We start from the raw sequence: 24,845 nt of genomic DNA on the forward strand, positions 1-24,845 counted from the left end.
GGGAATTTCATAAAATCATAATGTAAGTAAGGAAATGTAGGCAATTTGCATGGTCCCTAGGTGACTAATGTGCACCTGTACATCATAGACCAATATCAAAGAATTTTAGAATACCCATAATGACAGAATTGTCGAACTTAAGTATTGATATTAAAGTTCTATCATGGTGGAAGGTATAAATCCTTCACACATTAGATACTTGGGAGCAATGTGCTCGGATTCTGTTGTCAGAAAGCAAAGTAAACACTACAGGACGGCCGGCCGAAGTGGCCGTGCGGTTAAAGGCGCTGCAGTCTGGAACCGCAAGACCGCTACGGTCGCAGGTTCGAATCCTGCCTCGGGCATGGATATTTGTGATGTCCTTAGGTTAGTTAGGTTTAACTAGTTCTAAGTTCTAGGGGACTAATGACCTCAGCAGTTGAGTCCCATAGTGCTCAGAGCCATTTGAACCATTTGAACTACAGGACGAATCAGTGTTGAGAGCAACTATGATGGTTAAACATACTGAACTGAATAATCCAGGACACCAATTGGTCGGATTTTCTGCATGAGGGGACACTGGCTACATGAATACTACCGAAATATAAAGCACTTTCATTATAAAATATGTACAATGTGTGCTACATAATGAAAAAGTGAAAGTGCTTATAATGGATTCTTTACACGTACAATGTACAAACTGTGAGTGAAAAGTGCATTTTAAGTGTCGAACAACATGGACGTTAAAGTAGCGACAGTGAAAGGTCAAAAACTTTAAACAAACAAAAGACAAATTTACGAACTGTGTAGGTGGAAAAAGTGGTGAGCACAACCACAGCAGGTAATAACTGTGACACCCAGAAAAGACTGTGAATCTGTAAATAACATGTAAATTTATGCCCAAAGTCCATAGCATATGGAAATGTCTATGTATTAATATGAAGTTTCATGTACAAAATAATTATATACAGTGTACAAAACTGTTGAAATATCACATGCATAAAAGTGTTAGATGTATTGTCAAATTGCAGAATTTGCATACGGCAGTGAATAATGAGAAAACGCTGAACATCTGAATGCTTCAAGTGACAGGTGGACCAACATACAACAGAAAATCCTAACAAATCACGATGACTGTATGGACGCTCTAGGAAGAAGAAATGCAGTTTGTGTGACAAGAAGTGTTGACAAGCTATGAGCTGTGCATTTTGTTAACCAGTGAGATAGTAGAAGCCTAATCCTAAATGTTGTAAAGTGCTGGGCTAGTGACATTCAAAACAAAATACATACACAAACAACAAGACAGTGACACGTTTGGCTGAAAAGTGATTGTGAATTAACCAAAACACTTTTTCAGCTTATATGTGCATACACTTTCATGATAAGAAAGCTAATGCGTGGTCAACTTGTTTCATGCTTGCTTTGGGGAGGTGCATTGACGGAGCCGGCTTGCCGTCCAACAGCTGATCAGCGAGCAGTCGGCAGGACCTGCTACTACGACAATGATGTGCAGCTGTCCAGCATTCAGCGATCGGCGGCAGGAGGCGAGTTCCCGATCGTTTGCCCAGCATTCCAGCGGCACTGAAAACAACAAAGTCAGACCAGCCGACGAAAGCATCATCGTCATTTCTTATGAAAACTATGTAAAGTTCTGTAACTCCAAATTATTGATATAATTTGGAATACTGACTGTGAGCTAAATGAATGAAAAGGTTTTTGTGCTATATGTACTTCCTAAAAACTATGCTACATATGTAAAGTCGGCGTATATTGAAACTTGATGTACTAGAAAAGTGAACAAAATTAGTAAAATTAACCATCAACTGCATATTTTCATACTGTATGCCAGATGAAATGAATCCGATATGTAAATTGTAAATATTGTGTAAAACTGCTTACTGTAAAAACGGTCGCCTGCTGATCATGGTAATCAAATAATAACATCATTCACCATCAATACTTGATAATAATGGGAGTGTGAACACTTTGAAGACTCCAGGCGGGGTTTTTTAACCTAGTCTTTTCCCGTCGCCCATAACCTAAATAGGGGAGTAAAGTTATTGTTTACCAGGATTGTTCAATCATATCAAGCTGTTCTCACTCGTCATGTGAGTGTAAGGCCGAAACATAGAGCAATGCCCACAGTCGAAATAGATGAAACCTCGTAAAAAGGGAAAATGTTCTTTGTAACAAAATGAATGTAAATTACCAACAACTGTAAAGTGATATATACCATATATATACACATATGTGTAAAAAACAAAAGAGATTTAAAGTGACATGTATCTAAAAAAAATACATGTGAGAAGTAACGTGTTATTATAAAGGTGGTACGGCTGTTGGCAAACTACATGTTTTTTTGGCCTAGTCATACTAGGGGGCCCTTGTGCCAATACGTGGCACAAAATATTAAATCGTGTGACAACAAGTCAGACACAAAACAAAGTACAATGAAAATTGTAAAACTCTGAAAATGGGCATGCAGTTAGCTGTCGTAACAATAATGTGTAATGAAATGAAATAATAATGGTACAAACAGACTCTATAAGATAACTGTATAGAATCTTTGTGTCAATTAATTGTTCTTTTACTTGATGGTCCAAGAAATCAAACAGACCAGCGTTATTACTCACTCTCCGTTCTAGTTTAGAAGATAATACGCGCTACAGCGACCATTTCGCATTGTAAGTTCTGAGATTTAAGTAATATATGGTAATTTATGCTGATTGTGCATTTTTCTTTCATATGCTTAGTGACCTTCATGCAGAAGTAAAAATATTATTTGTAAGGTTTTCAGCACACTGGATAAACAACAAGAATGGTTGAACAATCAACTGTTCTTGGCAGACACCTTACATAGGAATAATTTCATCATAATTTCATTGTGTTCTGTCATCAACGGACACTTTAAAAGACTCACACCATAATTATTAAGGAAAAGAAAGTGAATATATTAATTTATGTTGTATTAATGTAAAAACTATCAACATTCAGTTCAGTTCAGACATGGCCACTTCTCGACAAAGCAAAGATTATTATATTTAAAAAGGAAAATACTTTCTATAATTCAAAGGTTCCTTATAATTAAATTTAGCTACAATAAAAATATCCTGCAGCAATATCTTAATGTGATAACACGAAATACAATCCCTGAGATTATGTCTACGTTTTTTGTCAGTATGAACACTCCATATAGACATCAGTTTTAACAAATTCTAAAACCTCCTCAAGTAATCCTATATTAACAAGGCGGTAAACCACACGCTGTTAAATAATTAAAGCTCAGAGAACTATTTTACGGAAGTATAGATTCCAGTTCCCTATATTACCACGCTTCTTTCTTGTGTCTGCTCTGTCAAATAAATGCTCTATTCACGCTCTTGCTGGGCGTAAATATCAGTAAAGTTACGCAGTAGATCTTCTTACACTCTTTTCGTCACATTCATTGTGTATACCATAAGTATACTTGAGATGGTATCCAGACTGGGATGGAAGCGATACACAGAGTTCGCTTCTACAGTGTTCACGGCGACCTTATCGGCCCCTTCCCTCATTTGGAGCGGTTCAAATACCCCCTGTCAGTTATAGGCAGTCTCACAGTGGGTAGAAGCAGTACCACTCAAAGACACCACAGTGAAGTCTACCATCCATGCCTTCGTAGAGATTTGGATTGCAAGATTTGCCAATCCAGATACGATTACCACAGACTAAGGCCGCTGGTTTGGATCAACAATCTTCACCTCTCTGTGCATCCTCTGTGGTATCAGGTGTAACTGCACCACAACAAGCTCATAATAATGACAGGCACTCTCAAGAGCATTACTTAATCAAATACCAAAATGTCACTGCATGAAGTGCAGAACTAAATTTGGACACAACAGGCTTCTATCTTGCCTGACATGAAAAACGCCAATAAAGATTAATAAAATCATAAATACACTGTTTAAGCTCCTCTACAGATAGCAGTTATCCTTAGCAACAGTAGTAGTTGAATTTTTTCTTAATAGGTGGAGAATATGATGGGAACCCATAAACTGGTATAGTTTCACTAGTCAAAGCTCTTTGATTATTACAATATTGAAGACAAACTCTAAAAGGTAACCACTGACTTAAATTACTTTGCAAGACAATAAAATACATCACTGGCCTCAATTACCTTAAAAAAAGGAACCTTTCATGATGAGTACCAAAACTACACCTTCTTTGAAAATATGTATAATATTACTTCTAACAGAACAACCGTAAATCTGTTCATTAAAGATTTATGTGTACTTGAACTTTAATTACCTGTGAAGCAGGTATTCTTTGCAATATTTACACAATCTTGCACTGTAATCCTACAAAACTATATGTTATAAACTAAGGATACTTCAGCAAAAGCCTATCCAACTTCACTTTTAATTGATCTTTGAATTTTTGTACTTAAACTTCCTATCTTAACAATTTTACTTGGAGTAGTTCATTAACAAAGTATCCAAATGTTACTCTTGCTTTAACTTTTGCTACTCCTTTTACTTTAGACAAAAAATCACTTTTGAACACATGAATGCAAGAATTGTTCATTTAAATAAGAATACTCGGTTTTAGTAGCACTTAGGTTCGTGATCAGGACTGAAAATATGGTTCTGGACACGAATTTAGGTTTATGTGATTATTATTTAAACAACGCACAGAGTAACTGGTCCATGCCCGTATCCATTACTTGGCTAAATGTATGAAGTTTGTGAAGCAGTGGGGAAGATTGGTGGCAGGTTCAATGGCGACTAACTCTACTCATGGTTCTTGATGTGTGAATGCTCTATAAATTCTCTTCTTGGCGCCAGATTTTCTAGATATTAGAGCCATTCTATTAGTCTGTGAATACTAAATAATAGTGAGATCCACATCTGAGGCAAATCCCTTCTAATCCAGCTTCCAATTGCCTCTCTTAGCACTGTTGAGGTGTACCACGCTAATGCTAGCCACATACTGCGTGTCGTTCACACAAAGGAGCTGCTCAGTTCGACTGCCAAACCAACCTTTTACATCGTACCATGTCACTTTCGTTGCGGAGGGACTTCCCTACAGCGTTTACATGCTACAAATACAAGTGCCCTAAGCATGGATCAGCTTTTAACAAACATACACTTTTTTATAAACATATTCATATTATAATAATTTAAAATTTCAATATATCCTTTTGCTTTTTTCATATAAACATTACGAAACTCTAATTTTTTCCCACACATCAAGGAGTTTAAACAACCCAGAATACACACTTCATAAATTGCAGATACACAGTTACCTGAAATAAACCTACTCCTAATCGAAATAAGTTTTACAAGATGACCTTTCTCACGTCCCTACACACACCCATAGACACGCCACCAGTATCCAGATACACACAACTTGGCTCTCAGAAACGGTTCAGCTGTGCCCTGGAGTGCAACCAACCACAAAGCAGCTGGTCACGAACACATATGCACGTTGGCTCACTCAAATGATGATGCAGTGCACACCTCCCACCTAGTGCTTCGCATTACAAGAGGGAGGCTCTGTAGAAATATCGATAGCAATGTGCATCACTAACAGTTGAAGGAAGATTTATCTTTGGACTAAGCAAAGACTTTAATGCTTTCTGTGTCATGACTGAAAGTGGATATGTCGTTGTGTCGGATTTTGTAAATAAATATTTCGTGAAACTAATTGTGTCGACTATATTATTCTATATCTACACTTACATCTACATGGCTACTCGACAAATTGTGTTTCAGTGCCTGGCAGAGGTTTAATTCAACCATCTTCACACTAATTCTCTATTATATCACTCTCGAAAAGTGGGCAGAAAAACAAACATCAATATCTTTCCGTGAACCTCTGATTTCCACTTTTTTTCTATGATGATCCTTTCTTCCTATATGGTCCAGACTATATTATTCTATATCTACACTTACATCTACATGGCTACTCGGCAAATTGTGTTTCAGTGCCTGGCAGAGGTTTAATTCAACCATCTTCACACTAATTCTCTATTATATCACTCTCGAAAAGTGGGCAGAAAAACAAACATCAATATCTTTCCGTGAACCTCTGATTTCCACTTTTTTTCTATGATGATCCTTTCTTCCTATATGGTCCAGAATCGGCACAATATTTTTGCATTTGGAGGAGAGAGCTGGTGATTGAAATTTAGTGAGAAGATCCTGCTGCAATGAAAAACGCCTTTGTTTTAATGATTTCCATCCCAAATCCTGAGCATGTCTATGACACTCTCTCCACTATTTCTCGATAATACAAAAAGTGCTGACCTTCTTTGAACTTTCTCAGTGTTCTCCATTAATCCTATGTGGTAAAGTTCCTACACTGTGCAGCAGTACTCCAAAAGAGAATCATTAAAACAGCCTGATTTACAGACTCATACGTATTGCTTTTTAATTTTGTGTTGAAAATGTATCCACTTTGTGAAGTGGCTCAGACCATGTGCATGTACAAAAAAGAGTGGCAATATTGCTATGAAGAATATTTGAGCACTATAATAGTGATAATGATTTCGAAATGGGACTCATTAAAATTTGAAGAAAATTTATAGATTAGGGTAATATGTGCAGTGCTCATGCAAGTTGTAGTTCGTGGGCTGATAATTAAAGTAAGAGTGCTACTCTGTGGGTAGGTAGTGGGACAGTTGATGAAGAGAAGTCTAAAATCTGTATCTCAGACACTATTTGAGAGAAGGCTGAAACCACGTGAAAGAAAAGCAAAGCAAATCCGTGCCTCTCTGCCCGCAGGCGGGTCAATCAGGACCGACTGATCACCGTGTCATCCTCAGTCACTAGCATGATTAAAAATACAGTGTGCAGAGGCATATGGTCAGCACACCGCTCTCCCAGCCGTTGCCAGATATGCAGACTTTGGAACTGCTATTACTCATTCTAGTAAAACTTTAACATTTTAAAGAATTTCAGTGATTATGTATAAATACAGATGGCCTCCACAGCTAAGTGGTCAGCATGTCCAATTGCTACATAAGGAAAGTAGGTTCAGCCCTCAGTACTACTAGTGAGAAATGGAATGGGATATACACAGCCTTGTGGTGCCAGTTGAGGAGATACTTGAATGATAAGAAGCAGCTCCAGGATCTGGGGAACTGAAAAAGGTCAGAAGGAAGGGGTTCTGACCCTGTGATCCTCCATACAACACAAGAAAAAGGCCATTGGCAGAGGATGCCATTCCAGCCATCAGGGCTAGTCCGTAGAGTTGCCATGTGCAAATACAAGCAGCATTTCTGAACTGTATACTGCCACATACATTAGAAATATTATTATAATTGTGATGCAATAAAGATAACTAAATTTACACATAGAAAATGTAAAGGAGCTACTTCTACTTCTGGAATTACTCAGACTTTTGTTTAAAGTCGATATCGTTGACTCGTCTCCTCAAAAGTATCAGCTCTATAGCAGATCACACTTCGGTTTTGGATATTATTTTTAGTTACTGTTTATTTTTGATGGAATCTCGCACTGGAGTGTTGGGTGTATTTGCTAGTTGAAAGATGCTATTTAACCTGGAATGGGTGATAGTTCTGTTCAATATAATACATTTATTTATTCGAATAACCCTTTTAGAGGCCACAATTAATTAATTTTTGGTTGCCTCTTTCTGTTTAATTTTCGTTGTCCTCGAGACTTCCTTCATTCTTCGAGAGTGTCATTCCTTTTCTTCCTGGATCCACTCTCTTCCTTTTGCAGACCTCTTTCTTTTCTGAAATCCTGTTGCTTCTCTGGAAATTATTCTGTTATCTATTATGCCTATTCTAATTCCTCTCTTTTTCATTTGTTTGTCTATTTTGTGAAACCTATGGGTTTGAATTTGTAGCTGTTTAGTAAGTAGAAAATTTACTTCGTTAGTTTATTACCATTCATTCGATGTATGGCCCGATAAAAGTGTAGTCTTCTTTTCCTCATAAGATCAGTTCGCTTTTCCATTTTCAAATAGAGCTCTCTGTTTGTATTCAACATTACTATTACTTCTAGGTCCCAGTATTTTCCTTAGAATTCTTCTTTCAGCTTTTTCCACTGTTTCAAGATCTCCAAATCCTGTTAGGTTAAGTTTCTTTGCTGCTTACAGTGTTTCAGGCCTTACCACTTGTTGATTGTCTTAGTTTTGTATTCCAGGACAATCTTTTTTCGTGATATATGTTTTTTTGTCATTTGGAATGCCATTACCATTTTACATACTCTATTTTCTATGGCTCTGTTCTGTCTTGCTTGTCATTTATTCTACTATGTATTAAAATAGTTTTAGATATTGCGTTGTTACGAATTTGAAAATTTTGTCTCATTATTTTGTAAACTAGGCGACGTAAGACGAACTTTCACTGTAGAAGATTCTTAGTGTTTTTGTCCTAATTTCTCGAGGTTGAAAGGAAATGAACTCACGCAGTACAGAAGTAATTGATCATCGTTTATACGTAATTGTTACCATATAATTGTACATTTGATGTGTTAGCAAATTACCAAAGATACATGTAAATGTATGTGAAACCAGCCAAATTGCAGTGATTCAGTGACAGAAGCTATAATTTATGCATGAAGAAATACTTTCGAATATATATGTATTTGTAACTAAGTCCACAGAAAGCAAGAGAATATAAACATATATTCTATGCTTGTGAAGCCTATATTTCTGTTGTCTGTTTTTATTATGACAGACACTTTAATTGACACTTAAACATTTTTATGGAATGTAATGATTCGCCTATTCTTACACTTCTCTTGGTTTTCTAACACAAAAATAATTTTGTATATATAATTAAATTTGCTTCAAAAGCGAATGTGTTAAACATTAGTGCCGTTTGTGTCTCAAATGTAGCAACGGCAGTGGAACTGATCTTTCCTGTGTTGGGCACAGTTTTCTTGCTTTTGACGATTTATTATCAAGTCCGTGTCGTTTTCTCTTAAGCTACTGCTGTGGTGCCTTATTTCGTATATTAAATAATGTGCTTTACATTCTGTATAGGTTTTTCTTCTCTCCATATTCACTGATTTCGCTGAAACTCTAGCGAAAAGAACTCCACTTTGTTGGGAAGTTATACATCTTTCTACAAACGACAGGTCTTCTTGTGTTTACTAGCAATTTTTTGTTACTAAAGGTCGGTAAATAACTGTACGTTAACAGATAATCGTATATAAACTGTCCTGTAATATACCGTTTCTTACCTCCCAGGGCTCTTAGGAAACTAAAAACTGACAAATGTGGTTTCATTTTGCAGTTATTGTTGACTTTCATTGCTCTACATAGACTCACTATTGTAAAAACTATGTTACAAATCAATATAAACGTTAGTATTCGCGCTCGTCCGAAATCGTATTCGGAAGTGTTGCTTGCTGGCTGCTTGGGGCGCTCTATCGCCGTGAGTAGCAAAAACGAGACGGAGTGTCGCGACTGTGTTTTAATAGAGTCGAATGGCTATCGAATACCACAAATCGAGTTACAGCTGTTCATCTGTGATTCCGCATCGTTTTTGTTGACATGTATGCTATGGTCTTTGTATTGTTTGGATTGAATGACTGACACAATGAAATAGTAAATACGTGTTGTTATCAGTGTTAATTTTCGTTGTTAATAATGGCAGCATTCCATCCACCAAGTAACGGTGACATTGTTCATCTAAATGTAGGAGGAACAAGGTATTATTATGTGTAACAATTTTTTGAAACTTAAATTCAAACACACGAAATATTGTCGATATTTTTCTCGTATTTCTGCTTTACAGGTTTTCAACTTCCCGGCAAACGTTAATGTGGGTGCCAGATTCTTTCTTTACAGCCCTTCTTAGCGGACGAATATCAAGCCTGCGAGATGAAACAGGCGCTATATTCATCGACAGAGATCCGAAATTGTTTGCAACAATTTTGAACTATTTGCGGACGAGAGATATTGATTTAAGTGTGGACTTACGTGCTTTCCGACATGAAGCTGAGTATTATGCCATTGCTCCCTTAGTGAAGAGGTTAATGTTGTGCGAAGATCTCACTCAGTCCTCCTGTGGAGATGTGCTGTTCTATGGCTATCTTCCTCCACCTTGTGAGTACAGTCACTGTATTTTTGGCGTTAGTCAATGTTAAGCGTTATCTTAGTTTAAAAACAAATAATGTTTCTTCATTAGTGGTTTCTTAAGTATGATAAGCCATGGTAACCATTATATTTCATTATGATCCTTAATTTGATTCAGGTCCACCAAATGCTGTCATTTTTAAATAGAATAATTCCGTGCCACGTGGCCTAGTTTTAGGCATAATCACCGCTCTACCAACTCAATTTTGCTCAGATTTGGTGTACATAGCCATTAAGTGACCAAAGGGAGATTTAGCCAACAAATTACTCTCTCTCAGATTTTAATAGTTTTTGAGTAGGGGCCTCTTAAGCGAAGGGTACGCAAATATGTCTGGAAAATTTCAGAATTTTTAGCCATGTCCAAAGTGCGCTAATTTAGCGGATAATTGTGGTAGAGCCGCAATATTTGGCAACGTAGTTGAATAATTTGCATTGTACATATTCTGTAAGTGTCATGTCATTTTGCTCACTATTTTTGTTCCAAGTGGCACTCAAAGTTATCAGTAAATTTTATCGTAATAAAATTTCCGCCAAGTTTGTATGGCTTGATCCCTTCATGTAGCGGATTTAGAAAATTCTGCGTTTCTGAGTCTTATTACCTGATACTGGGATTACAGAAGCGTCCGATTCCACCCGTTTGCTTTAACCCATGACGTCACCAATATGGTGGAAACGACCATTCTCAGTGTCTCCAATATGGCGCCTATGACGTCATTACATAAACACGATAACAAACACATCTCGCCCCAAAAATATAATCAAACTAACGAGATCAGCGCGGGAAATTGGTGGTTTTTGGATGGGAACGAACTAAATATAAACACACAAAGAAACGCAACGACCCCAAACCACACAATACGACGACAGAAAAACAACACAAAATTCCCACATTCTGCTACCTCACAGTATTCACGGGAATGTCACTTCCCTTCACCTACATAGCTTAACCGCTATTGTTGATACCGCAAAATAAAAATCAGCACCCAAAAATACTAAAAAGACCGCAAATATTGATACCACAAAACCAACAAAAAAAAAAAAAAAAAAAAAAAAAAAAAAAAAAATGGAATCTGACACTATGTAGGTCAACTACAACTGACTATACCAAAACACATTGAGCTACGACACATTGGAATCGGACACTTCATTTGACTGGTATAGTTCTATTACAACTGACTATACCAAAAGACACGGAGCTAAGATGACACATTGGAATCTGACACTTCCCTTGACCTATATAGGTCAATTACAACTAACAATACCAAAATGCATACGCCTACCACACCATACATTGGCATCGGCCACTTCCCTTGACCTACAAGTAAAAAGTTTGAATCGCATACTTCCCTTAAGTTAAATGAATCTACTACAAGTGACGATACCAAAACATCAAACTCCTACGCCTGCGATAAACAACACCAAATCAGAATACATAAAAAAAAAAACTCACAAAACATCACAACAATAGACCCAAAAAACGACTACTTATCACGAAAAAATTCCGGCGCTAAACACTAGGTCAGCTACACCAATCAAATACAGCCACAGCCCCCTCCCCCCCCCCCCCCCCCCCCCCCACACACACAAAGAAACACAATAAACTCAACCAAAAAAGATCTCCCAACCCAGCCACAACCCCAACCCCCTCCCCCTCCGAACCTTCACCCTCCCCCCAAAATCCCAAAAATAAAAATAAAAAGATAAATGAAACTCAGTCACAAGGAAGGAAAAGAAAAGGGTCAGTTGCAACAAAACAGATCCTCCGCAACATAATCATAAAACAACCCCCCCCCCCCCCCCCTCCCATCCAACCCACCTAAATCCACAATTACCAACAATGTGTCCACCCCCCCCCCTCCCCCCCGCCACATATAAAAACCCCCACAACTAACCACCCTTGGCCTATACATTTTACTAACAGCCCTAAAAAAAAAAAAGCGCGCGCGCCCACACACACATACACACACACACACACACACACACACAATACAATACTCCCCATGGACTCACTTCAGCCAGCAATACTCATCTAAATGAGATTGCAGGTTAGAAGAGCGCCTCTTTCCCCCTCCCTATGACCGATTTAACCGTCCCCTAAATTCCCTCTATTGTATTAGTACATGCTCCGGTCTCTTGAACTCTAAACCATGATTGACAACTAAATGATCATAACCCCTCTTCCCCAACCCCGATAAGATGAAAAAATATCTGAAACTACCATACTCCCCTCCTCTATATACTCTTCAATTAACCCCACCAATTCCCTCTTTGTATGCTCCTCCAAAACCCTGAAAACACAATCTGCATACCCAACCCCCAAAATAATCCCCCCCTCCCCCCCACACCCTAAACCAACTGGAGACTTACCTCTCCTCTATTTTCTCTTCCCAAACTGCAACTCATCTATCTTGGCCACCAACCCTGGCCCACCCAACTTACCCCTATACTTAACACATTCTGAACAAACTTCTCCACAAAAAGAAAACCAATCTAAAATCGTCCTCTCACGCACATCAGTCTCATGCGCGCAAAAACTTATGGAGGATCTATAATAAAAATAATAAGTCATCAAACCTATCTCTCTCATGGCCAACCAAGACTTCTCGAACCAGGTACCATGTCTTATGGAGCGCCAAAGGTTATCCCTTCGGCACCGCCACATGTAATAATCCCTGGTCCGAGATGCCAGAACTCTGGCCAACCGCATATTCTCTCTACAGACACTGCACTTGACTATTTTGGCCAGGAGTCCAAACATCTGCAAAATTTTTATGAGGGACATTATGTTGTCCACCATCTCAGCACACAACCGCGAAACTGTTAAATTTCACTGTCATATCCATACCTAACAAAAGGAGCCACAAAATAAATTAAACATCTTAAACATGACAAACAGCCAATAACACCAATTGGCAAGGAAAAAAAAAAAAAAAAAATTGCTAACTCATTGAAACCAATTTCCGTGTTTCAATCACAGTCAATACAAATTAATTCACACTGTGACCAACGACACTCAGATGAACCCAATACACCACATAACACGTGGACCATACACACACCACCAGAGGACACCACCAACTGCAACAAGAAGACATTTGCAAACACAACAAACTCAAACTAAACTCTGTGCCGTAATACAACAAGATGACATCTACAGACACAACCAAACTCTGTGCCATAATACAACAAGATGACATCTACAAACACAACCAACTCATAAACTAAACTCCACGCCGTCAAGACATCACACACCATGACACCCTTATGTCACGGGTCAAAGCTGACGGGTGGGATTGGATGCCTCTGTTGACCCCTGGTATCATGTTAACAAAATCTACAAATACATCACATTTGGGTTCATAGTTTTTGAGGTAAGCAGGGATGAAATTGCCGAAATCCAAATTTGCTTCTAAAGCAAGTGATTTTTGAACCCTTGTGCCTCAGAAGGGATGCCTGATCTACACTTGGTGTAGCTAGCATTTAAAAGATCTTTTTTTGGAAATACAGAAGCGTCCGATCCCGCCCGTCTGCTTTGACCCATGACGTCACAAATATGGCGGAAACAAAAACAAACACACACACTTTCCACAAGAAGCCTAATGACACTAACGGGACAAGCGCAGGAAATGGGGTGATTTGGGTGGAGGGGGGCAAACTAAATATAAACAAATTTAGACGCCTTGCGTAGCTACAACGTGTAAGTGAAGACAGCCATGCATGAATACCCACCCACCTCCCCAGGGGTCGTAACCCCTGCAACCCATAGAAGATAAAGATGCTTCAGTAGCTGATTAGTGTTTTTTGTCTTTTTTTAAAAAAAATATCACGGGATAGAACAAACAGATCAGAAAGATAAATATAATAAACTAAAACAGAAATTGGAGGAAACATAATTAAAATAAGTAATAAGCGTTTTTAAATTAAAAAAAAAATCTCACGAGATAGAACGAACAGATCAGAAAAGTAAATAAAATAAGATAAAACAGAACTGGAGACAGCCATGCTCAAACCAAACTCCGCGCCGTCATGACGTCACACACAACACCCTTACGTCACGGGTCAAAGCCGACGCGTGGGATCGGACGCTTCTGTCGACCCCTTTTTTTTCTTTGCAAAACATCAAATTTTTGTGAAAGCTTTTTTCGTTGAAGGCCTACAGTTATCCACTAAAGTTTTTCATGCAGATCAGTATTTTGGAGTATGAGAAAACATAGCCTTTTTTAAGCAGCAGCTGTATCATGTCTTAGGCTGGCCCTAATCACGTAAAGATTTGCGTTGTATTTGATCATTTTTGAACAAAATAGACAATAGTGAGATGCATAGTAGCTTTACTGTTTTTCTACCGATAACATTGGACAGTGCCTACACAACAGTGCAATAAGAACCTGCAAAATATAACGGAGCAGTTACATCACCAAGCTTACGGTTTTGTTTCACAGTTTTGGTATATTGTATTTTACTTTTAGGAAAAAAGTGTTGATTGGTCAGGTCTGAGATTTTTGTTATCTTTCTGATAAAATCGTCTACCGGCAGTTGCTTAGTTTCAAATGATGCTTGATCTGTTTGGATACACAGTTTGTACTCCACAATTTCTTCAGGATCAGTGTCCTTGTACATATCAGTAAGTTGTATTTAAAATGCATATCCTGCAAGGCAAGTCTTGCAGGATGTAACATACAAGCTTTTGATTCAGTACTGCAAGCTGACAAACCCAATAAATATGTATAGTCTATGATGAATTTGACAACATTCTGTCTCCCACTGCACACACATGAGAGAGAGAGAGAGAGAGGCAGAGGTGGGGATAGAGTGACAACATTTCGGCCTGAGTTCATAGAATTTTGAAAAGGAAGTTTCTGGCATGATAAACAATAACATTCCTTCCAGGCTGTTTAGCAACAGTTGCTTTTATTCCTGAACTTTTGTGCCATCAATTCTGACACAGAAACATAATTTTCATGCTAGGGCAGAGCTTGCTGAATGCATCTACATAATTTGGAGCACTTGATTCTTTACTCCATCAGACAAGTCTCTGCCTGCATTTTCCTTGGTGCTACTAGCACACTCTTTTAACTTTCCTACTTCCTGGCTGTCTGAATTACTCATTCTGAGACACAAAATTCTGTAGAGATTTTTTTAAATGTACCAACTCCCTGAAGTTAATGTGAGAACCTGAATTTTGAAAGCTTGAGTAGAGTTTTGCTGCAAGTCTGACAACAGCTGCATATTATCGGAACAACTTATGCATTTCTTTGTACCTGAACATGCTAACTAATTTTGCAGTTCTTTGGGGTGGACACTTCTAGCAGATGTCGCTTGCGTACCTATTAAGCTTTGTGCCTGATTAACATTGCATTTGATGTAGCATTTTAAATCATATTTATTTAATCCTGTGGATATTAAAAGGGGAAGCCTTGAGAGAATTTAAACTGCTATGAACTGTATTACAGGCTTCCACCTGCATATAATTGTAGTGCAACACTGCAGCCTAAAAACAACTGTTGCCCATCTGAACCATGCTTATTAAAATTGTTCAGATTCTTTGACAGGGTTTCATTAAGCTGTACTAAATTTTTCCAGTTATGATGATTTTTCATTGGAAAAGCATGATTTTTGCAAAAGTTCAAAGTTTGTCAATGAAATGGCATTATAATGAAGAGAAATTGTACAATTATCACTGAAGCTCTGACCAGAATGGTTCAACAACAGTTCCTTTTCTTCAGGAGAAAATTCTATAGTATTTAACAGCTTTTTGCTGGAATTGGATGTCAGCAAATGGCAATTCGAAGCAGTATAGTTACCAAAAGAATACTTTGCAAGTCTTCACTTGCTGAAAGCATCAGTTATTCTGATCACTGGTATTATGTCACCTACAAAAATAAGGAAGATTAAATTTGTGATGCTGAATACATTTTTTTTTGGCTCAGTAGAAATTAAGTAACCAGATTTTGGAGTTGTGTGTGTTCATGGCATTGAGCACTTCGTATGAACTATAAATGTCAAGTGATATTTGTGGTGCAGAGCAGGTTTTTGAGTTGTGGTTTGGTTTTGTAGTGTTGAGAGAGTTTGAACTGTATGGGTCAAGTGAAATTTGTGAAATTGTGTGTGGATTGCCAATATCGTGGTCTTCGTTTAAACTGTACAGGTCACATGAAATTTACTTTTCCAGTCGTTTTCCGTTTTTATATTTTTTAGTTGTGTTCAATGTTTAGAATTTCATATACTTGATTTTTGGGTTAATATTTGTTTCGTAATGGTGTCCTTATTCTTATTGTCATGTATTTGGCTTGGTTCCACATGGACTTCTCATGACTGGCCCGTTAGTTTCGAGCTATTGCTTGAGTAAAATATTTCACATCTTATTTATTTTTGTTTGTCGTCTAATGAGTGATGTCGTCATTGCTGTATTGTATATGCTTGATGTCTACCATCTTCATGATGTCATGGTTTGAAGCAGATGGTGATGTCATGGGTCAAAGCAGATGGGTGGAATCACAACTTTTGGTTTTGTCCTTTTTTCTTGTTTAATATGGTTCTAAAAATTTGAAAACTTACAACTTGCAACCCTAATATATCATAAATATTCATAGTTTTCATGGTACTTGTGGGACATTACATACTAGAAAGTTGAATTTAAATTAAAAAAAAAAAAATAGTTGTCCACCTGAGAGAACATTTAGTGCTTCACATATTGTTGCAATAGCTTATAGTTGATTGCTGCATCACCTTCCTCCTCAAACACAGGGGTGGTCTGGAATCATGGCTAAAGAAGTGCGAGCATTTCTACAACTTTTTGTTGAACTCTGTAGCTCATCTTCACCAAGCTACTCTGCAGGACATCTTCCAGTGTGTGGCGAAGGGTTTTTTTGTGTACTGCTGCCCCTTTCCCCTTTTTCTGTTCTATTCATGAATGCTTCACAAGAACAACAATTGCTGGTAAGCCTACATGTTAGCTTAAACCTCTCTAATTTTAACTGCATGTTTTTTTCATGAGACATATGTAGGAGGAAGCAATATATCAATTGACTCTTCTAGAAATGTACACTCCCCAAACTTTTAACAGTAAGGTACACTGCGATGGAGAATGCAGCTCTTGCAGTGTCTGCCACTGGAGTTGGCGGGACATCTCTGTGATACTTTCGTGCTTTCTAAATGAACCTGTATGAAATGTGTTGCTATTCTTTGGATCTCTTCCATTTCCTCTCTCAATCCTGTCTGGTATGGATCCCAGACTGACAAGCAATATTCAAGTACTGGTCAAATGAGGGTTTTGCAAGCAATTTCTTTTGAGGCTGGATTACATTTCCTGAGGATTCTTGCAATGAATCTCAGTCTGACATCCATGTTATGGATGATTAGTTTTATTTGGTCATTGCACTTCGTCACTTTGTAGGCATACTTTTAGATATTTTATGAATGTGACTGCTTTCAGTCATGGCACTGCAATTGTGTATCATACAGTAATGAGACTTTGTTCCTATTTATACACAATATGGTACATTCGAAGGTCAGTTGCAAATCCCAACACCAAGCTTGGATTCTCTGCATGTCTCCTTGCATTTCGCTACAATTTTCCACTGTTACATCGTCTGTGTATGCAACAGCATCATGCATGAAAAGCCTGTTGGAACGTCCATCATTATGCACTATCCAAAAAATTATTTTTCTGTGATAAATGTAGCTATAGCAAAACAATAAAATGTAAAGCTTTAGTGTCAATTTGGCATTAGAGAGGACTAAGTTTAGTAAAAGTTGATTTTTTATCTTTATTTCCACATTTCATTGGAATGACCCAATTGTCATTTACATGAGATCTTTGCTGGATAATTTCATTGCAATTTTATGTATATTAGAGAAAAAGATACTCTTTTGAAGTGATAGCTAACTTGAGTATTGGTCAGGTGACCCATCTGAGATACAAAGGTTCAAAAATCACTTACTTGGGCAGCAAATTTGGTTTTGGGTAACTTCATTCCTGTCTGTCTCAAGAACTGATCCCAAAAGTGCTAACACTTGTAGGTTTTATAAACAAACTTCTGGGCAACAAAGTTTGCAAAATGCAAGGCTCCTAATCCAGCTACATAAAGAGATCAACTGACATGAACTTCGGAGAAACATTTTTGTGACCAAATTTATCAGTAACTTAACTGCGTGCCACTTCGATCAAAAACAGTAAACCAAATTGCAAATTGCTTACATCTACATCTGTTTTCTGCAAACCAATGTGAGATGCATGGCAGAAGGTACTTCACATTGTGCCACTTATTAGGGCTTCTTCCTTTTCCATTCACTTATGGAGCGTGGGAAGAATGATTGTTTGAATGTCTATGTGCATGCAGTAATTATTCTAATCTTCTCCTTGCGTTCTCTGTGTGTTAATAGACTTTCTTAGAATAGTTTACATCTGTCTTCGAGAGTCTACCATTTCAGTTTTCTCAGTATCTTTGTGATACTTTCCAACAGATTAAACAAACCTGTGACCATTCATGGTGCCCTTCTCTGTATATGATCAACATCCCCTGTTAGTACGGTACAGATCCCGCATAGTTGAGCAATATTGTAGGATGGGTCACATGAGTGATTTGTAAGCACTCTCTTTTTGTAGACTGATTGCAGTTCTCCCGTATTCTACCAATAAACCGAAGTCTGCCACCTGCTTGACCGATGACTGAACATATGTGGGCATTCCATTTCGTATCCGTACAGTGTGTTACACCCAGGTATTTGTATGAGTTGGCCGATTCTAACAGTGACTCATTGATATTATAGCCATAGGATATACATTTCTTGTTTTGTGAAGTGCAAAGTGTTACATTTCTGAACATTCAGATCAAGTTGCCAGTCTCTGCACCATATTGAAATCTTAACAAGATCTGACTGAATATTTATGCAGCTTATCTCAGATAGTACTTTGTTGTAGATAACAGCATCATCTGCAGAAAGCTTGATTTTATTATTGATGTTGTCTGCAAGGTCATTAATATACAACATGAACAGCAAGGGTCTCAGCTCACTTCCCTGGGACACACCCAAAATTACTTTTACATCTGATGATTACTCTCCATCCAAAATAACATGCTGTGTCCCCTCTACCAAAAAGTCCTCAATCCAGTCACAAATTTCACTTGATTCCCCTTATGATCATACTTTTGACAATAAGCGTAGGTGTGGTACTGAGTCAAATGCTTTTCGGAAATCAGAAAACACTGCATCTACTTGGTTGCCTTGATGTGGGAGAAGTGTGAGTTGGGTTCACATGATCGATGTTTTCAAAAACCGTGCTGGTTGGCATTGAGGATGTTATTCTGTTCAGAATAACTCACTGTTTTTGAGCTCAGAATGTGTTGTAAAATTCTACAACAAATTGATGTCAAGGATAATGGATAGTAGTTTTGTGGATCACTTCTACTACCCTTTTTGTAGAGGGGTGTGACCTGTGCCATTTTCCAAGAACTGGGCATGGATTTTTGTTCAAGGCATCTGCACTAGATTATAGTGAGAAGAGGGCTAACTCGGCCACAAATTTAGTATAGAATCTGAGAGGGATGTGATCAGGGCCTGGAGCTTTGTTCAACTTTAATGGTTTTAGCTGTTTCCCAACATCAGCTGACACTAATACTTATTTCATTCATCTTTTCAGTGGTACGGGGATTAAATTGGGGCAATGTTCTTGGGTTTTCCTTTTCAAAGGAACATATGAAAATGGAGTTAAGCGTTTCAGCTTTTGCTTTAGTACCCTCAATTTCAGTTCCTGTCTCATTCGCGAGGGACTGGACACTAACTATGGTGCTTCTAACAGATTTACACATGACCAGAATTTCATTGGATTTTGTGGAATGTCATTTGACAATATTCTGTTACTTTTGTCATTGAATGCATCACACATTGCTCTCTTGATAGCCAAATGTGTTTCATTCAACATCTCTCTATCTGTAGCTGTACAGTTTGTTTTACACCTACTATGCAATATTATCTGTTTCTTTAGAAGTTTCTTTACAATGACTGTATACCAGGGGGTTCCCTCCCACTATGAACTGTTCTACTGGGTACATATCTATCCAGTGCATGGTCAACTATTCTTTTAAACTTGAGCCAGAGTTCCTCTACATGCTCCTAACCTGTGCTGAAAGTTTCAAGTTCCTCGTGGAGATATGACATTACTGATTTTTTATCTAGTTAACATATACGGAGTCCAGGAGAAAAACTATACACTCTTTATTAGGCTCTGTCGAGATATCAATATTGACGTTTGATTTGCGTTATGAGTGTGTTGTAGTATGGTCTTTGGCTCAACAGATGTTAGTACTTTCATATAAGTATTGAGAAAACTAGATGGCTGAAGCATGCTTGACATTCGAGCAACAAAAATGTATTGTGAAGCGGTTTTTCAAGTTTAATAATGCCGTTGAAGTGCAACATTAGTGAAGGTGGGAGTTTGAAACAGAACTGCCAACCCGCCTAACAGTTAAACGCATCATTGACAAGTTTGAATTTCAAGGAACGATTTTTGATATTCGCAAAGGAAGATCAGGAAGGCAGCGTACAACTACAAGTCCTGCTTCGTCGGTTATCGTGTTGGAAACATTTGTTAATTCCCCACAGAAGTCTGCTACACAATGTGCATGTGAAGTGGGGGTTAGCAGTACAAGTGTACGAAGAATTCTGAAACTGCAAAGTGTAAAGTTTACATTTCACGATTACTGCATGCGATTAATGACGACGATCCTGATCACTGAGTGCAATTTTGCGAATCGTATCAACAAATGGTAACTGATGATGAACAATTTGTGACAAGGCACAATTTAAACTTAATGGAACCATGAATCGGCCTAACAGTGTGTACTGGACACCAGAAAACCCGCATGTTTATTTGGATAAAGCAGTCAATCTACCAGGGGCTCATGTGTGGTGTGGACTATCATCTAGGGGCTTAGTGGGACCATTTTTCTTTGATGCTACTGCCACTGGAGGAATGTACCTGGAAATGTTATGCACATCAATTTTGCCGGGTATATGTGCACTTTATCGAGCTGATGAAGAGGTCCTCTACCAATAGGATGGGGCGCAACCACACTGCCACCTAGCAGTATGGGATTTCCTGGATAACAATTTTCCAGGGCATTGGATTGGATGAAGAGGACCCATTGAGTTCCCTCAATGGTCACCAGGTCTAACACCTATGAACTTTTACTTGTGGGAACTGTGAAAGATAACGTCTATTGATGTAGTCCACGCACACTGGAGGAACTTCGCCAGGAGATTACAGCAACATGTGCAGCAATCTCCACTGTAACATTGATTGACGTAGTCGCTGTGACCACTCATCGTTCTGCCATGTGTATAGCCGCCAACGGTGAACATTTTGAACATTTAAAGTAACCATGTGCTAAACTGGAGGTTGTACAACATGTGTGATCAATTATTAAATGTAAAATAAACATATAAGTAATTCTTTTCATTCCTTAAAGTGTGTATACATTTTTCTGGTGGACTCTGTATATATCTTTCTGCTTGTTTTACTTTTCCTTTGTACTGTTGTAATCATTGTTGCCACAAGCACATCATGGTCACTGATACCACTTTCAATGTGGACATCCTCTTTGAGGTCAGATCTATTTGTTGCCATTAGATCCAATGTACTTCCATCATCAGTAGGGTTTCTAACTATCTGTTCTAGGTAGTTTTCAGAGAAGGCATTTAGTAAAGTTTTGCAGGATATCTAATCATGCCCATACTAACAGAACTATAATTTTCCCAGTTAATTGTCTCCACCAGTGATAACAGTATGATTGGAGAACTTCGTACAAGTGAGCTGAGATTGTCTCTCAAGTTTTTGGTTACATCAGGAGATGAGTGTGGTAGGCAATTGAAGGATCCAATAATCAGTTTATGCCCATCCCTGATACTGAGTCTTGCCCAAAATTTCTCACATCCAGCTTCAATTCTTATCTTGGTGGATTTGAGTTTCTAATCTATTGCAATAAATGCACCATTTCCATTTCCCATTTGCCTATCCTTCTGACATACACTTAAAATTTCCCCAAAAAGTCTCACTGCTATCAATTTCAGGTTTCAACCAGATTTCTGTGCGTATTCTTATGTGAGCTTCACTGCTTTTCATGAGTGCTTCAAAGTCTGGCACTTTGTTGCAAATGCGTCGACAGTTCATCATTAGGATTTTATTACTCTCACCTGTGGGAGGCATCCTTTCAATCTTACGCTGATACTTCTGAGTTTCCTACAGTTATCGTTATCTGTATTGGATGGAGAGTCACCTAACTAAAAAACTCTTGTGTACACAGTCAGGTACCTGAGTAGCAGCCTGTTATGTGTTGCATGTCTGACCCATTTAGCAGGGCGCTACAGTTCTCAAACCTATGGCGCAAGTCCAGGAATTTGAAACGTAGCATGGCACAGAACTTTCAAAGTCTCTGGTTCAGTCCTTCCACTTGTCTCAGAACTAAAGGGCCACAATCATTTCTTTGGACAATGCTACAAATTGTGAGCTTTGTTGAAACTCCATGCGCAAAGCTGGTCTTCTCAACTTTCTCTGCCAGTCGCTGGAATGACCCAAGAATGACTTTGGAGCCCAGATGACAGGCATTTGTTCCAACTTGTGTCACAATCTGCAGTTGGTTGCATCCTGTTCCCCCAGTGGCTGGGTATAGCCTCTTCAGCATGTTGAATGAGGCCCCCAGGCATACACACTGGGTGCACCTATTGTTCTTTCCTGTCCTTTGCTGCCATTTCCCTAAGGGGTACCATCATTCCCCATACATTTGAACTTCTGACAATTAACAGACCCCTACCCTTTTGCATTTGCCTCTTCCTGATGCTGGACAAAACAGGTTTCCCCATGACAAGTGAAGTGAATCCCACTGGGTCAGTTTCAGTGAAAGACAGCAACTTGGGTGTGTTGGTTGGAGGATCGGTACAACACCCTGAGTCCTCTCTGGTCCCTGTTCATCCTGTACAGGATACATAGACCTACCATTGACACACCACTCACAGTGAAGTGGATGGGTAATCAGCACCTTGAATTTGTTGGTTAGGGTGTTGGTACAACAGTCTGAGTCCTCCCTGGTCCCCGTCCACCCTGTACAGTAAGCCTAGACCTGCCATTGACACGCCACTCACTGTCAAGTGAATGGCCAATGACAGATCCGGAACTTTCTGCAGAGAAGACAAGATCCACAGGGGAGGATAGTACTTGAGGTACCTCTGGTACAGGTATCACAGGCACACGACTCTCGGAAGCTCTTCCAACACACCGATTTGCAGCAGCTGTCAATCGTTTGACAGTAGTCTGGTCGATTTCCAGGTGCTTATGAATGTCAAACAACTCATCCCGTGTTTGAGAACAGCATTCACAGTAAAGTGCACAGTATAAACTGTTCAACAATCTTGCCAAGTTTCCAGATGTACCACAATCATTTGCTGAATTACAGGTCTTTGAATATATGGCTAATATTTTTGAAATGTCTCATTGACATTTGTGCACCTTTCAGTTAATAGCCCCCTACTGGGGAAACTAGAAATTTGTAAATATTCCTATAGTCATTTAGCAAATCTACAGACCAAAGTAGAACAAGATCAGGGATAGCTGAATGGGACCCCCTAGCGCACTTGACAGGAAATCACCCAGGTAACATTAACACAAGAAATCTTGAATGTTGCCCAGTTGCTCTTTGTTATTGCATTCTTTGTGGAAGTTTCATTGTTGCTAGCATTTGTTCTTAATTGAAGTATTATTGTTTTTAGTTGTGCCTTCATTTCATTATTTCAGTTTGCTGCTACATTGTACTGGGATTGTTTTTCTTACTAGCATTCATAGCACTAAAGAAGAAAGCATTTTCTTCCTTCATAAAACAGATTATAGATAGGGACAGAAAAAATTGGTGTTATTTTATGGCCAAAATTGGTGTTATTTTTTGCACATTTTGGTGTTATTTATCAGTGTTATTTTCTGGCAAGCTTTTTCTATTATCAGTTATTTATTTTTGTCATATTTAACCATTTTTCAGTGTGGTGTTGGAATTGGAACTATTCCTAAGACAGGGTGGGCTAAACACAAGACAAGTGTAGAGAAAAATTATTTTAACAAAAAATTTTGACACAAATAATTATTTTAAACAAATACCAAAGTTAAAAATGAAAATAACAGTATGTTGCAGATATATTATTGATGAAATGTTTCGCACTTCTTCATATCATTCTTCAGCTGTGTAGACCACAGAAGCTGGTCTCCGCGGCTCAAGAATGAGCTGAAAATGCGCTAGAAGCATGAAAGGCGTCATCAATGAAATATCTGCAACAGAGACTATTATTTCAATTCTTAACATTTGTATACTGCTGGTGCACTTGGCCAGAATGGTGTGGAGTGACACATATATTTTAAATACTGTGAAACAAATTATTTATCAATGATGTACCCAGCAGATTAAAAAATATACAGAACTCCCCTTTTTTCAGGTCTGCAATCTACTTTCGACACTTGACAATTTTTCTCACCAACTTAAATATTTATGTTAAATGGTTGAAATTTTTTACGGAATAGCAATAATTAAACTTGGAAGATAATCTTTTGATGTAAAGAAAAATCTTTTCTTTTGCAGTGCTGTTGTTAATAAATAAAATCTCTTGGCTGCATTCCCAAGAGATTTTTCTGTGTGAATATCACCAAGAAAGCTTGAAGGTTATTTAGGTATCCCTAAATAACAATATATTTATAAACATTTACAAAAGGTATTTAACTTGGGTTAAAAATAAGG

The 24,845-nt window shown here is 38.2% G+C and overlaps 1 protein-coding gene across 1 annotated transcript in view; it reads left to right on the forward strand.

Annotated features, from left to right (window-relative positions):
* Positions 1–9,486: 9,486 nt before the first annotated feature.
* LOC126481156 (BTB/POZ domain-containing protein KCTD3) overlaps positions 9,487–24,845 on the forward strand; it is a 252,677-nt gene continuing 237,318 nt past the window's right edge. The window contains exons 1-2 of the mRNA XM_050104725.1: positions 9,487–9,647; positions 9,734–10,044. Of these exons, the coding sequence (XP_049960682.1) occupies positions 9,586–9,647; positions 9,734–10,044 (373 nt within the window). The 5' untranslated portion in view covers positions 9,487–9,585. The remainder of the gene's footprint in view (positions 9,648–9,733; positions 10,045–24,845) is intronic.

Source organism: Schistocerca serialis, chromosome 5 (genome assembly GCF_023864345.2).
Source record: "Schistocerca serialis cubense isolate TAMUIC-IGC-003099 chromosome 5, iqSchSeri2.2, whole genome shotgun sequence".
NCBI lineage: Eukaryota > Metazoa > Arthropoda > Insecta > Orthoptera > Acrididae > Schistocerca > Schistocerca serialis.